This window comes from Oncorhynchus mykiss, chromosome 21, assembly GCF_013265735.2.
Source record: "Oncorhynchus mykiss isolate Arlee chromosome 21, USDA_OmykA_1.1, whole genome shotgun sequence".
In the NCBI taxonomy this organism is placed as follows: domain Eukaryota; kingdom Metazoa; phylum Chordata; class Actinopteri; order Salmoniformes; family Salmonidae; genus Oncorhynchus; species Oncorhynchus mykiss.
Window position 1 is genome coordinate 57,464,890 of NC_048585.1, and position 13,336 is coordinate 57,478,225.

A 13,336-nucleotide genomic window follows, 5' to 3' on the forward strand; every position below is an offset into this window, starting at 1 on the left:
CTGTTTTGACCTGCTTTACCTTGGGAAACACAGTGCTTAAAATGACCTTAGAGGACACTTCCATCACACAGTTTACAATCCATGAGAAAGGAGGTGGGGTTCTCAACAGCTCGTTCATCATGTTAGATGAAGTTCTCCACTCCAGTGAACATGAACGTGGTTACATAATACACTCTCACCCTCTCCTTCTACAACTTGCTAGGCCATTTTCTCTCCTCAATTTCCGCCTGAATGACATGCCCAAAGTAAACTGCCTGTTGCTCAGGCCCTGATTATGCATATAATTTGTACCATTGGAAAGAAAACCCTTTGAAGTTTGTAGAAATGTTAAAATAATGTAGGAGAGTATGACACAATAGATATGGTAGCAGAAAATCCAAAGAAAAACAAACCAGAATATTATTTGTTTTGAGAGACCATCCTCTTACAATAGAAAGTTTTGGGGCATACGGAATTCTAGCTCCAAGGATGCAATTCCTATGGCTTCCACAGGATGTCAGCAGTCTATTGTTCAAGGTTTCATGCTTGTAACTTCGAAAACGAAGAAGAAATATGAGTTTTAGTACAGGGACACAGTCTTGGAAATGTGTGTATGCATGCACAATGAAGACAGAACGCACCTGCTAAAATCGGTTTCCTATTGAACATACTTCTTTCCGTAAGAAATATTATAGTTTAATTACATTTTAGGGTATCTGAGGAGTATTTTTGACTTGTTGAAACAAAGTTTAGGGGTAGATTTTTTTAGATTCCTTTCTTTGCATGTTGAACGAGTGGATTACTCAAATCGATGGCGCCAACTAAACAGACTTTTTGGGATATAAAGAACGATTTTATCTAACAAAACGACACTACATGTTATAGCTGGGACCCTTTGGATGACAAATCAGAGGAAGACCTTCAAAAAGTAGGCAAATATTTAATTGCTATTTGTGATTTTATGAAACCTGTGCCGGTGGAAAAATATTTTAACGTGTGGCGCCGTCCTCAAACAATCGCATGGCATGTTTTTTTCGCTGTAATGGGTACTGTAAATCAGACAGTGCAGTTAGATTAACAAGAATTTAAGCTTTTAACCAATATAAGACACTTGTATGTGTCTAAATGTTTAATATCCATGATTTGTATGATTATTTATTTGAATTGCGCGCCCTCCAGTTTCACCGGATGTTGTCCCACTAGCGGGATGCATAACCCCAAAATGCATCTCTCCCAATCTCAAGCCACTGTCTGTTTCTTACTCTTTCACCCATAGGCTTAAACATTCACTCCATCATCTACCTCTCTTTCTACATCTCTCCCTTCATCCTTCTCTCTCTCCCTTCCGTCTCCACCCCGCCCCTCTCTCCTTTCCGTCCCCGCCCCTCTCTCCCTTCATCCTTCTCTCTCTCCCCCTGTTCCTCTCTCCCTATCTCTCAGACTAGCTGACGCTGTGTTGGTGCATTTGCCACGCTTGGAATTTACCGTTTAAGCAAAGAAAAATACAATTAATTCCAATTTTCACCCTCCTACATTCCCTCTCTCTCCTTCACGGAAACATGCTGACACAGAGCGATACCCATAGAGAAATAGGACAGAGATGTTTGTTTACGCTAATGAAGTAAATAATGAGAGAAAGGGAATGAGAGAGGACGGAAGGGAGAGAGGGACGAGGTGGATACGGAAGGTAGAGGGGGGCGGGGACGGAAAGGAGAGAGAGATGAGGTGGAGACGGAAGGGAGAGAGGGACGAGGTGGAGACGGAAGGGAGAGAGAGACAAGGTGGAGACGGAAGGGAGAGAGATACGAGGTGGAGACGGAAGGGAGAGAGGGGCGGGGACGGAAAGGAGAGAGAGATGAGGTGGAGACGGAAGGGAGAGAGGGACGAGGTGGAGACGGAAGGGAGAGAGGGACAAGGTGGAGACGGAAGGGAGAGAGAGACGAGGTGGAGACGGAAGGGAGAGAGGGACGAGGTGGAGACGGAAGAGAGAGAGGGACGAGGTGGAGACGGAAGGGAGAGAGAGACGAGGTGGAGACGGAAGGGAGAGAGGGGCGGGGACGGAAAGGAGAGAGAGATGAGGTGGAGACGGAAGGGAGAGAGGGGCGGGGACGGAAAGGAGAGGGAGATGAGGTGGAGACGGAAGGGAGAGAGGGGTGGGGACGGAAAGGAGAGAGAGATGAGGTGGAGACGGAAGGGAGAGAGAGACGAGGTGGAGACGGAAGGGAGAGAGGGACGAGGTGGAGACGGAAGGGAGAGAGGGGCAGGATGGAGACGGAAGGGAGAGAGGGGCAGGGACAGAAAGGAGAGAGAGATGAGGTGGAGAGGGAAGGCAGAGAGAGACGAGGTGGAGACGGAAGGCAGAGAGGGGCGGGGACGGAAAGGAGAGAGAGATGAGGTGGAGACGGAAGGGAGAGAGGGACGAGGTGGAGACGGAAGGGAGAGAGAGACGAGGTGGAGACAGAAGGGAGAGAGGGGCAGGGTGGAGACGGAAAGGAGAGAGAGACGAGGTGGAGACGGAAGGGAGAGAGAGACGAGGTGGAGACGGAAGGGAGAGAGAGACGAGGTGGAAGGGAGAGAGAGACGAGGTGGAGACGGAAGGGAGAGAGGGACTTTTTTTATTTATTTTACCTTTATTTAACTAGGCAAGTCAGTTAAGAACAAATTCTTATTTTCAATGATGGCCTAGGAACAGTGGGTTAACTGCCTGTTCAGGGGCAGAACGACAGATTCCTTGTCAGCTCGGGGGTTTGAACTTGCAACCTTCCGGTTACTAGTCCAACACTCTAACCACTAGGCTACCCTGCCGCCCCCAACGAGGTGGAGACGGAAGGGAGAGAGAGACGAGGTGGAGACAGAAGGGAGAGAGAGACGAGGTGGAGAAGGAAGGGAGAGAGGGACGAGGTGGAGACGGAAGGGAGAGAGAGACGAGGTGGAGACGGAAGGGAGAGAGGGGCAGGGTGGAGACGGAAGGGAGAGAGGGACGAGGTGGAGACGGAAGGGAGAGAGGGATGAGGTGGAGACGGAAGGGAGAGAGGGACAAGGTGGAGACGGAAGGGAGAGAGAGACAAGGTGGAGACGGAAGGGAGAGAGAGAAACGAGGTGGAGACAGAAGGGAGAGAGAGACGAGGTGGAGACAGAAGGGAGTGAGAGACGAGGTGGAGACGGAAGGGAGAGAGAGACGAGGTGGAGACGGAAGGGAGAGAGGGACGAGGTGGAGTCGGAAGGGAGAGAGGGACGAGGTGGAGACGGAAGGGAGAGAGAGACGAGGTGGAGATGGAAGGGAGAGAGGGACGAGGTGGAGACGGAAGGGAGAGAGGGACGAGGTGGAGACGGAAGGGAGAGAGGGACGAGGTGGAGACGGAAGAGAGAGAGGGACGAGGTGGAGACGGAAGGGAGAGAGGGGCAGGGTGGAGACGGAAGGGAGAGAGAGACGAGGTGGAGACGGAAGGGAGAGAGGGACGAGGTGGAGACGGAAGGGAGAGAGAGACGAGGTGGAGACGGAAGGGAGAGAGGGACGAGGTGGAGACAGAAGGGAGAGAGAGACGAGGTGGAGAAGGAAGGGAGAGAGGGACGAGGTGGAGACGGAAGGGAGAGAGAGACGAGGTGGAGACGGAAGGGAGAGAGGGGCAGGGTGGAGACGGAAGGGAGAGAGGGACGAGGTGGAGACGGAAGGGAGAGAGGGATGAGGTGGAGACGGAAGGGAGAGAGGGACAAGGTGGAGACGGAAGGGAGAGAGAGACAAGGTGGAGACGGAAGGGAGAGAGAGAAACGAGGTGGAGACAGAAGGGAGAGAGAGACGAGGTGGAGACAGAAGGGAGTGAGAGACGAGGTGGAGACGGAAGGGAGAGAGAGACGAGGTGGAGACGGAAGGGAGAGAGGGACGAGGTGGAGTCGGAAGGGAGAGAGGGACGAGGTGGAGACGGAAGGGAGAGAGAGACGAGGTGGAGATGGAAGGGAGAGAGGGACGAGGTGGAGACGGAAGGGAGAGAGGGACGAGGTGGAGACGGAAGGGAGAGAGGGACGAGGTGGAGACGGAAGAGAGAGAGGGACGAGGTGGAGACGGAAGGGAGAGAGGGGCAGGGTGGAGACGGAAGGGAGAGAGAGACGAGGTGGAGACGGAAGGGAGAGAGGGACGAGGTGGAGACGGAAGGGAGAGAGAGACGAGGTGGAGACGGAAGGGAGAGAGGGACGAGGTGGAGACGGAAGGGAGAGAGGGACAAGGTGGAGACGGAAGGGAGAGAGGGACGATGTGGAGACGGAAGAGAGAGAGGGACGAGGTGGAGACGGAAGGGATAGAGAGACGAGGTAGAGACGGAAGGGATAGAGAGACGAGGTGGAGACAGAAGGGAGAGAGAGACGAGGTGGAGACAGAAGGGATAGAGAGACGAGGTGGAGACGGAAGGGAGAGAGGGACGAGGTGGAGACGGAAGGGAGAGAGGGATGAGGTGGAGACGGAAGGGAGAGAGGGACGAGGTGGAGACGGAAGGGAGAGAGGGACGATGTGGAGACGGAAGAGAGAGAGGGACGAGGTGGAGACGGAAGGGAGAGAGGGACGAGGTGGAGACGGAAGGGAGAGAGGGACGAGGTGGAGACGGAAAGGAGAGAGGGACGAGGTGGAGACGGAAGGGAGAGAGGGGCAGGGTGGAGACGGAAGGGAGAGAGGGACAAGGTGGAGACGGAAGGGAGAGAGGGACGAGGTGGAGACGGAAGGGAGAGAGGGACGAGGTGGAGACGGAAGGGAGAGAGGGACGAGGTGGAGACGGAAAGGAGAGAGGGACGAGGTGGAGACGGAAGGGAGAGAGGGACGAGGTGGAAACGGAAAGGAGAGAGGGACGAGGTGGAGACGGAAAGGAGAGCGGGACGAGGTGGAGACGGAAGGGAGAGAGGGACGAGGTGGAGACGGAAGGGAGAGAGGGGCAGGGTGGAGACGGAAGGGAGAGAGGGACGAGGTGGAGACGGAAGGGAGAGAGAGACGAGGTGGAGAAGGGTTGAGAGGGACAAGGTGGAGACGGAAGGGAGAGAGGGACAAGGTGGAGACGGAAGGGAGAGAGGGACAAGGTGGAGAAGGGTTGAGAGGGACGAGGTGGAGACGGAAGGGAGAGAGGGACGAGGTGGAGACGGGAGAGAGGGACGAGGTGGAGACGGAAGGGAGAGAGAGACGAGGTGGAGAAGGGTTGAGAGGGACAAGGTGGAGACGGAAGGGAGAGAGGGACAAGGTGGAGACGGAAGGGAGAGAGGGACAAGGTGGAGAAGGGTTGAGAGGGACGAGGTGGAGACGGAAGGGAGAGAGGGACAAGGTGGAGACGGAAGGGAGAGAGGGACAAGGTGGAGAAGGGTTGAGAGGGACGGGGTGGAGATGGAAGGGAGAGAGGGACGAGGTGGAGACGGAAGGGAGAGAGGGACGAGGTGGAGACGGAAGGGAGAGAGAGACGAGGTGGAGACGGAAGGGAGAGAGGGACGAGGTGGAGACAGAAGGGAGAGAGAGACGAGGTGGAGAAGGAAGGGAGAGAGGGACGAGGTGGAGACGGAAGGGAGAGAGAGACGAGGTGGAGACGGAAGGGAGAGAGGGATGAGGTGGAGACGGAAGGGAGAGAGGGACAAGGTGGAGACGGAAGGGAGAGAGAGACAAGGTGGAGACGGAAGGGAGAGAGAGAAACGAGGTGGAGACAGAAGGGAGAGAGAGACGAGGTGGAGACAGAAGGGAGTGAGAGACGAGGTGGAGACGGAAGGGAGAGAGAGACGAGGTGGAGACGGAAGGGAGAGAGGGACGAGGTGGAGTCGGAAGGGAGAGAGGGACGAGGTGGAGACGGAAGGGAGAGAGAGACGAGGTGGAGATGGAAGGGAGAGAGGGACGAGGTGGAGACGGAAGGGAGAGAGGGACGAGGTGGAGACGGAAGGGAGAGAGGGACGAGGTGGAGACGGAAGAGAGAGAGGGACGAGGTGGAGACGGAAGGGAGAGAGGGGCAGGGTGGAGACGGAAGGGAGAGAGAGACGAGGTGGAGACGGAAGGGAGAGAGGGACGAGGTGGAGACGGAAGGGAGAGAGAGACGAGGTGGAGACGGAAGGGAGAGAGGGACGAGGTGGAGACGGAAGGGAGAAAGGGACAAGGTGGAGACGGAAGGGAGAGAGGGACGATGTGGAGACGGAAGAGAGAGAGGGACGAGGTGGAGACGGAAGGGATAGAGAGACGAGGTGGAGACGGAAGGGATAGAGAGACGAGGTGGAGACAGAAGGGAGAGAGAGACGAGGTGGAGACAGAAGGGATAGAGAGACGAGGTGGAGACGGAAGGGAGAGAGGGACGAGGTGGAGACGGAAGGGAGAGAGGGACGAGGTGGAGACGGAAGGGAGAGAGGGACGATGTGGAGACGGAAGAGAGAGAGGGACGAGGTGGAGACGGAAGGGAGAGAGGGACGAGGTGGAGACGGAAGGGAGAGAGGGACGAGGTGGAGACGGAAGGGAGAGAGGGACGAGGTGGAGACGGAAGGGAGAGAGGGACGATGTGGAGACGGAAGAGAGAGAGGGACGAGGTGGAGACGGAAGGGAGAGAGGGATGAGGTGGAGACGGAAGGGAGAGAGGGACGAGGTGGAGACGGAAGGGAGAGAGGGACGATGTGGAGACGGAAGAGAGAGAGGGACGAGGTGGAGACGGAAGGGAGAGAGGGACGAGGTGGAGACGGAAGGGAGAGAGGGACGAGGTGGAGACGGAAAGGAGAGAGGGACGAGGTGGAGACGGAAGGGAGAGAGGGGCAGGGTGGAGACGGAAGGGAGAGAGGGACAAGGTGGAGACGGAAGGGAGAGAGGGACGAGGTGGAGACGGAAGGGAGAGAGGGACGAGGTGGAGACGGAAGGGAGAGAGGGACGAGGTGGAGACGGAAAGGAGAGAGGGACGAGGTGGAGACGGAAGGGAGAGAGGGACGAGGTGGAAACGGAAAGGAGAGAGGGACGAGGTGGAGACGGAAAGGAGAGCGGGACGAGGTGGAGACGGAAGGGAGAGAGGGACGAGGTGGAGACGGAAGGGAGAGAGGGGCAGGGTGGAGACGGAAGGGAGAGAGGGACGAGGTGGAGACGGAAGGGAGAGAGGGACGAGGTGGAGACGGAAGGGAGAGAGAGACGAGGTGGAGAAGGGTTGAGAGGGACAAGGTGGAGACGGAAGGGAGAGAGGGACAAGGTGGAGACGGAAGGGAGAGAGGGACAAGGTGGAGAAGGGTTGAGAGGGACGAGGTGGAGACGGAAGGGAGAGAGGGACGAGGTGGAGACGGGAGAGAGGGACGAGGTGGAGACGGAAGGGAGAGAGAGACGAGGTGGAGAAGGGTTGAGAGGGACAAGGTGGAGACGGAAGGGAGAGAGGGACAAGGTGGAGACGGAAGGGAGAGAGGGACAAGGTGGAGAAGGGTTGAGAGGGACGAGGTGGAGACGGAAGGGAGAGAGGGACAAGGTGGAGACGGAAGGGAGAGAGGGACAAGGTGGAGAAGGGTTGAGAGGGACGGGGTGGAGATGGAAGGGAGAGAGGGACGAGGTGGAGACGGAAGGGAGAGAGGGACGAGGTGGAGACGGAAGGGAGAGAGAGACGAGGTGGAGAAGGGTTGAGAGGGACAAGGTGGAGACGGAAGGGAGAGAGGGACAAGGTGGAGACGGAAGGGAGAGAGGGACAAGGTGGAGAAGAGTTGAGAGGGACAAGGTGGAGACGGAAGGGAGAGAGGGACGAGGTGGAGACGGAAGGGAGAGAGGGACGAGGTGGAGACGGAAGGGAGAGAGAGACGAGGTGGAGAAGGGTTGAGAGGGACAAGGTGGAGACGGAAGGGAGAGAGGGACAAGGTGGAGACGGAAGGGAGAGAGGGACAAGGTGGAGAAGGGTTGAGAGGGACGAGGTGGAGAAGGGTTGAGAGGGACAAGGTGGAGACGGACGGGAGAGAGGGACAAGGTGGAGAAGGGTTGAGAGGGACGAGGTGGAGACGGAAGGGAGAGAGGGACAAGGTGGAGACGGAAGGGAGAGAGGGACAAGGTGGAGAAGGGTTGAGAGGGACAAGGTGGAGACGGAAGGGAGAGAGGGACAAGGTGGAGACGGAAGGGAGAGAGGGACAAGGTGGAGAAGGGTTGAGAGGGACGAGGTGGAGACGGAAGGGAGAGAGGGACAAGGTGGAGACGGAAGGGAGAGAGGGACAAGGTGGAGACGGAAGGGAGAGAGGGACAAGGTGGAGAAGGGTTGAGAGGGACGGGGTGGAGATGGAAGGGTTGAGAGGGACGGGGTGGAGATGGAAGGGAGAGAGGGACGGGGTGGAGATGGAAGGGAGAGAGGGACGGGGTGGAGATGGAAGAGAGAGGGTAGCATGAGTTCTTTCACAGCATCACTAGATCTATCTCATAGTGTTCTGTCATGGAGCGGGTGGAGTAAAGGAGGTATCTTGTTGGGTTTGGTCTAGAAATGCTCCATTTACATCTAATGACATGAACCAGAAAGACACCAACATACACACCAAGAACCAGCGTTCAAACACACCAAGAACCAGGGTTCAAACACACCAAGAACCAGGGTTCAAACACACCAAGAACCAGGGTTCAAACACACCGACGTCCAGGGTTCAAAGACAGATTGTGCCAAACATTTCCGGGACAAGGAATATGGTACCCAGCGACACAGGAAGCAAAAGCTCTCCTATTCTTCAAATGACATGTTGCAATATGCAACCTAGGATAAATACTGTAACGCCTGCAGTGTGGGAAAATAAAACACAATAAAGACAGACGTCCCAGTGGGATGAGAAGCCGAAAAGTACCTGTTCTGATTTGCACAGTTTGAATCTGGTTCCCGTCAGGGAGACGTACACTTTGCCTTTGTACCCTCTCAGCTCTATGCTGCCATGTTTGTTGGTGCCACACTTCTGGGGCTTCTGGGAAATGGAGGCAGGGGAGCGTATGGCCGTTTGAAGAGCCTCCATCCACTCCTGACGCTCCCCTGTGTGGGTGGGAGAGGAAGAACAACATATTAGAATAATATGCACAATATGTATTTTTTTTTATACCTGATTCCACTGAAAGAAACCCCCACAGGTGGTGAGATAGAAAATACAGTTAGTACCATGTTAGTTAGTACACCTCTATTGAAATGATTCTCTCTCTGCCTCTCTCTCTCTGCCTCTCTCTCTTTCTCTCGCTCTCTCTCTCTGCCTCTCTCTCTCTCTCTCTCTCTCTCTGCCTCTCTCTCTCTCTCTCTCTCTCTCTCTCTCTCACTGCCTCTCCCTCTCTCTCTGCCTCTCTCGTGGCATATTTAAAGGGGCTTTGGGAGAACTACACACTCACACACACCTAGGCTTGTGCATGTCCACAACACCTGGCAACTGCTCTGATAGAGAGCACACGAGGGACAGAAGAGAGGAGGAAAGAGAGGAACGAGAGAAAAAAGAGAGGAGGGAGAGAAAGGGCTATTAACTTTATTCCAAACGAAGAACCTAAGAAACAGTACATCACTTGGGGTGCTGAGACAACAGCTGAGACAAATTTCCATAGTTCCTACCAGCAACGTTTCTGTTGTGGTTCTTCAGAAAACACTACCAACTCACAAAACAGACCCCCTGTGCAGCCAAACTAACTAACTCAAAGACCTTTAAAGCCTGCATGTGGACATTTTAATTGTATTTTTTAAATCATCACAGCATGTCTAATAAACCACTGTGTGTGTGTTTATTTCATGGAAATAACTCCACATATATTTTGTATCGTGCATTTACCTGAGCCTCCTTTTGAAATCAGTCTGATCGTCTGGGAGTGTTCATACCTAACTAGTAGTTGTGTGCAAGGGCCAGCCCACCACCCAGCTCAAACCTCCTGACCCCTTCCTACCCAGCCCACCACCCAGCTCAAACCTCCTGACCCCTTCCTGCCCAGCCCAACACCCAGCTCAAACCTCCTGACCCCTTCCTGCCCAGCCAACACCCAGCTCAAACCTCCTGACCCCTTCCTGCCCAGCCCACCACCCAGCTCAAACCTCCTGACCCCTTCCAGCCCAGCCCAACACCCAGCTCAACACCCAGCTCAAACCTCCTGACCGCTTCCTACCCAGCCCAACACCCAGCTCAAACCTCCTGACCCCTTCCTGCCCAGCCCAACACCCAGCTCAAACCTCCTGACCCCTTCCTGCCCAGCCAACACCCAACTCAAACCTCCTGACCCCTTCCTGCCCAGCCCAACACCCAACCCATCTACACAACCCCAGCCCAACCTGGCTCGGCCAAACCATCCGCTACCTTATGAATTCTCAAAGAGCCTGGATTAATAAACCATAAAGCCTTTAATATTTCACAGCTCTTCACATCACCAGTCTGTACTGTTCCTCCCTGATTTTGTAGTCCTATTACCTGTCTGTCTGGAAAACACTCTTATTTTCCTGTTCATTTATTTAGGACCTTCCTTCCGTCCTCTCCTCTATCTGCCCTGCCTCATCACTCCAAGGGAGGGGGATGAAAGAGGGAGACAGAGAGAGAGAGAGAGGAAGGGAGAGAGGGAGAGACAGAGAGGGAGGGAGAGGGGAAGAGAAGAGGGGATGGGCGAAGGAAAGGGAGGAGGGGGAGAGATGTAGAGAGGGAGGGATGTAGAGAGGGAGGGAGAGATAGAAAGAGGTGAGGGAGGAGAGAAGAGAGAGAGGAATACAGAGGGGGATGAGGGAGAGATGAAAGGATGGAGGGAAGGAGGGAGGGAGGGGGGGGTGGATAAAGGGAAAGACAACAGGGACAGGATCAGGTAGAAGAGGGACGACAGGGACAGGATCAGGTAGAAGAGGGACGACAGGGACAGAATCAGGTAGAAGAGAGACGACAGGGACAGGATCAGGAAAAAGAGAGACGACAGGGACAGGATCAGGTAGAAGAGAGACAGGATCAGGTGGAAGAGATACGACAGGGACAGGGTCAGGTAGAAGAGAGACAGGATCAGGTAGAAGAGAGACAACAGGGACAGGATCAGGTAGAAGAGAGACGACAGGGACAGGATCAGGTAGAAGAGAGACAACAGGGACAGGATTAGGTAGAAGAGAGACGACAGGGACAGGATCAGGTAGAAGAGAGACGACAGGGACAGGATCAGGTAGAAGAGAGACGACAGGGACATGATCAGGTAGAAGAGAGATGACAGGAACAGGATCAGTTATTAGAGGGACGACAGGGACAGGATCAGGTAGAAGAGAGACAACAGGGACAGGATCAGGTAGAAGAGAGACGACAGGGACAGGATCAGGTAGAAGAGAGACAGGATCAGGTGGAAGAGATACGACAGGGACAGGGTCAGGTAGAAGAGAGACAGGATCAGGTAGAAGAGAGACAACAGGGACAGGATCAGGTAGAAGAGAGACGACAGGGACAGGATCAGGTAGAAGAGAGACAACAGGGACAGGATTAGGTAGAAGAGAGACGACAGGGACAGGATCAGGTAGAAGAGAGACGACAGGGACAGGATCAGGTAGAAGAGAGACGACAGGGACATGATCAGGTAGAAGAGAGATGACAGGAACAGGATCAGTTATTAGAGGGACGACAGGGACAGGATCAGGTAGAAGAGAGACAACAGGGACAGGATCAGGTAGAAGAGAGACAGGATCATGTAGAGAGAGACGACAGGGACAGGATCATGTAGAAGAGAGACAGGATCAGGTAGAAGTAAGACGACAGGGACAGGATCAGGTAGAAGAGAGACAACAGGGACAGGATCAGGTAGAAGAGAGACAACAGGGACAGGATCAGGTAGAAGAGAGACAACAGGGACAGGATCAGGTAGAAGAGAGACGGCAGGGACAGGATCAGGTGGCAGAGAGACAGGATCAGGTAGAAGAGACACGAGAGGGACAGAATCAGGTAGAATAGAGATGACAGGGACAGGATCAGGCGGAAGAGAGACGACAGGGACAGGATCAGGTAGAAGAGAGATGACAGGGACAGGATCAGGTAGAAGAGAGACGACGGGGACATGATCAGGTAGAAGAGAGACGACATGGACAGGATCAGGAAAAAGAGAGACGAAAGGGACAGGATCAGGAAGAAGAGAGACGAAAGGGACAGGATCAGGAAGAAGAGAGACGACAGGGACAGGATCAGGTAGAAGAGAGATGACAGGGACAGGATCAGGAAAAAGAGAGACGAAAGGGACAGGATCAGGAAGAAGAGAGACGACAGGGACAGGATCACAGAAGAGAGACGACAGGGACAGGATCAGGAAAAAGGGAGACGAAAGGGACAGGATCAGGTAGAAGAGAGACATGATCAGGTGGAAGAGAGACGACAGGGACAGGATCAGGAAGAAGAGAGACGACAGGGACAGAATCAGGTAGAAGAGAGACAGGATCAGGTAGAAGAGAGACAACAGGGACATGATCAGGTAGAAGAGAGACAACAGGGACAGGATCATGTAGAAGAGAGACAAAAGGGACAGTATCAGGTAGAAGAAAGACAGGATCAGGAGGAAGAGAGACGACAGGGACAGGATCAGGTAGAAGAGAGACGACAGGGACAGGATCAGGTAGAAGAGAGACGACAGGGACAGGATCAGGTAGAAGAGAGACGACAGGGACAGGATCAGGTAGAAGAGAGACAACAGGGACAGGATCAGGTAGAAGAGAGACAACAGGGACAGGATCAGGTAGAAGAGAGACAACAGGGACAGGAACAGGTAGAAGAGAGACAACAGGGACAGGATCAGTTAGAAGAGAGACAACAGGGACAGGATCAGGTAGAAGAGAGACAACAGGGACAGGATCAGTTAGAAGAGAGACAGGATCAGGTGGAAGAGAGACGACAGGGACAGGATCAGGCAGAAGAGAGATGACAGGGACAGGATCAAGTAGAAGAGAGACGACAGGGACAGATCAGGTAGAAGAGAGACGACAGGGACAGGATCAGGTAGAAGAGAGACAACAAGGACAGGATCATGTAGAAGAGAGACAAAAGGGACAGTATCAGGTAGAAGAAAGACAGGATCAGGAGGAAGAGAGACGACAGGGACAGGATCAGGTAGAAGAGAGACGACAGGGACAGGATCAGGTAGAAGAGAGACGACAGGGACAGGATCAGGAAGAAGAGAGACGACAGGGACAGGATCAGGTAGAAGAGAGATGACAGGGACAGGATCAGGAAAAAGAGAGACGAAAGGGACAGGATCAGGAAGAAGAGAGACGACAGGGACAGGATCACAGAAGAGAGACGACAGGGACAGGATCAGTTAGAAGAGAGACAGGATCAGGTGGAAGAGAGACGACAGGGACAGGATCATGCAGAAGAGAGATGACAGGGACAGGATCAAGTAGAAGAGAGACGACAGGGACAGATCAGGTAGAAGAGAGACGACAGGGACAGGATCAGGTAGAAGAGAGACAAC

General features: G+C 54.3%; 1 protein-coding gene across 1 annotated transcript in view; it reads right to left on the reverse strand.

The window, feature by feature from the left end:
• Nucleotides 1-13,336, reverse strand: part of zmp:0000000660 (arf-GAP with Rho-GAP domain, ANK repeat and PH domain-containing protein 2-like) — a 257,277-nt gene that overhangs the window by 185,382 nt on the left and 58,559 nt on the right. Inside the window, exon 9 of the mRNA XM_036958269.1 lies at nt 8,755-8,933. Coding sequence (XP_036814164.1) covers nt 8,755-8,933 — 179 coding nt within the window. The remainder of the gene's footprint in view (nt 1-8,754; nt 8,934-13,336) is intronic.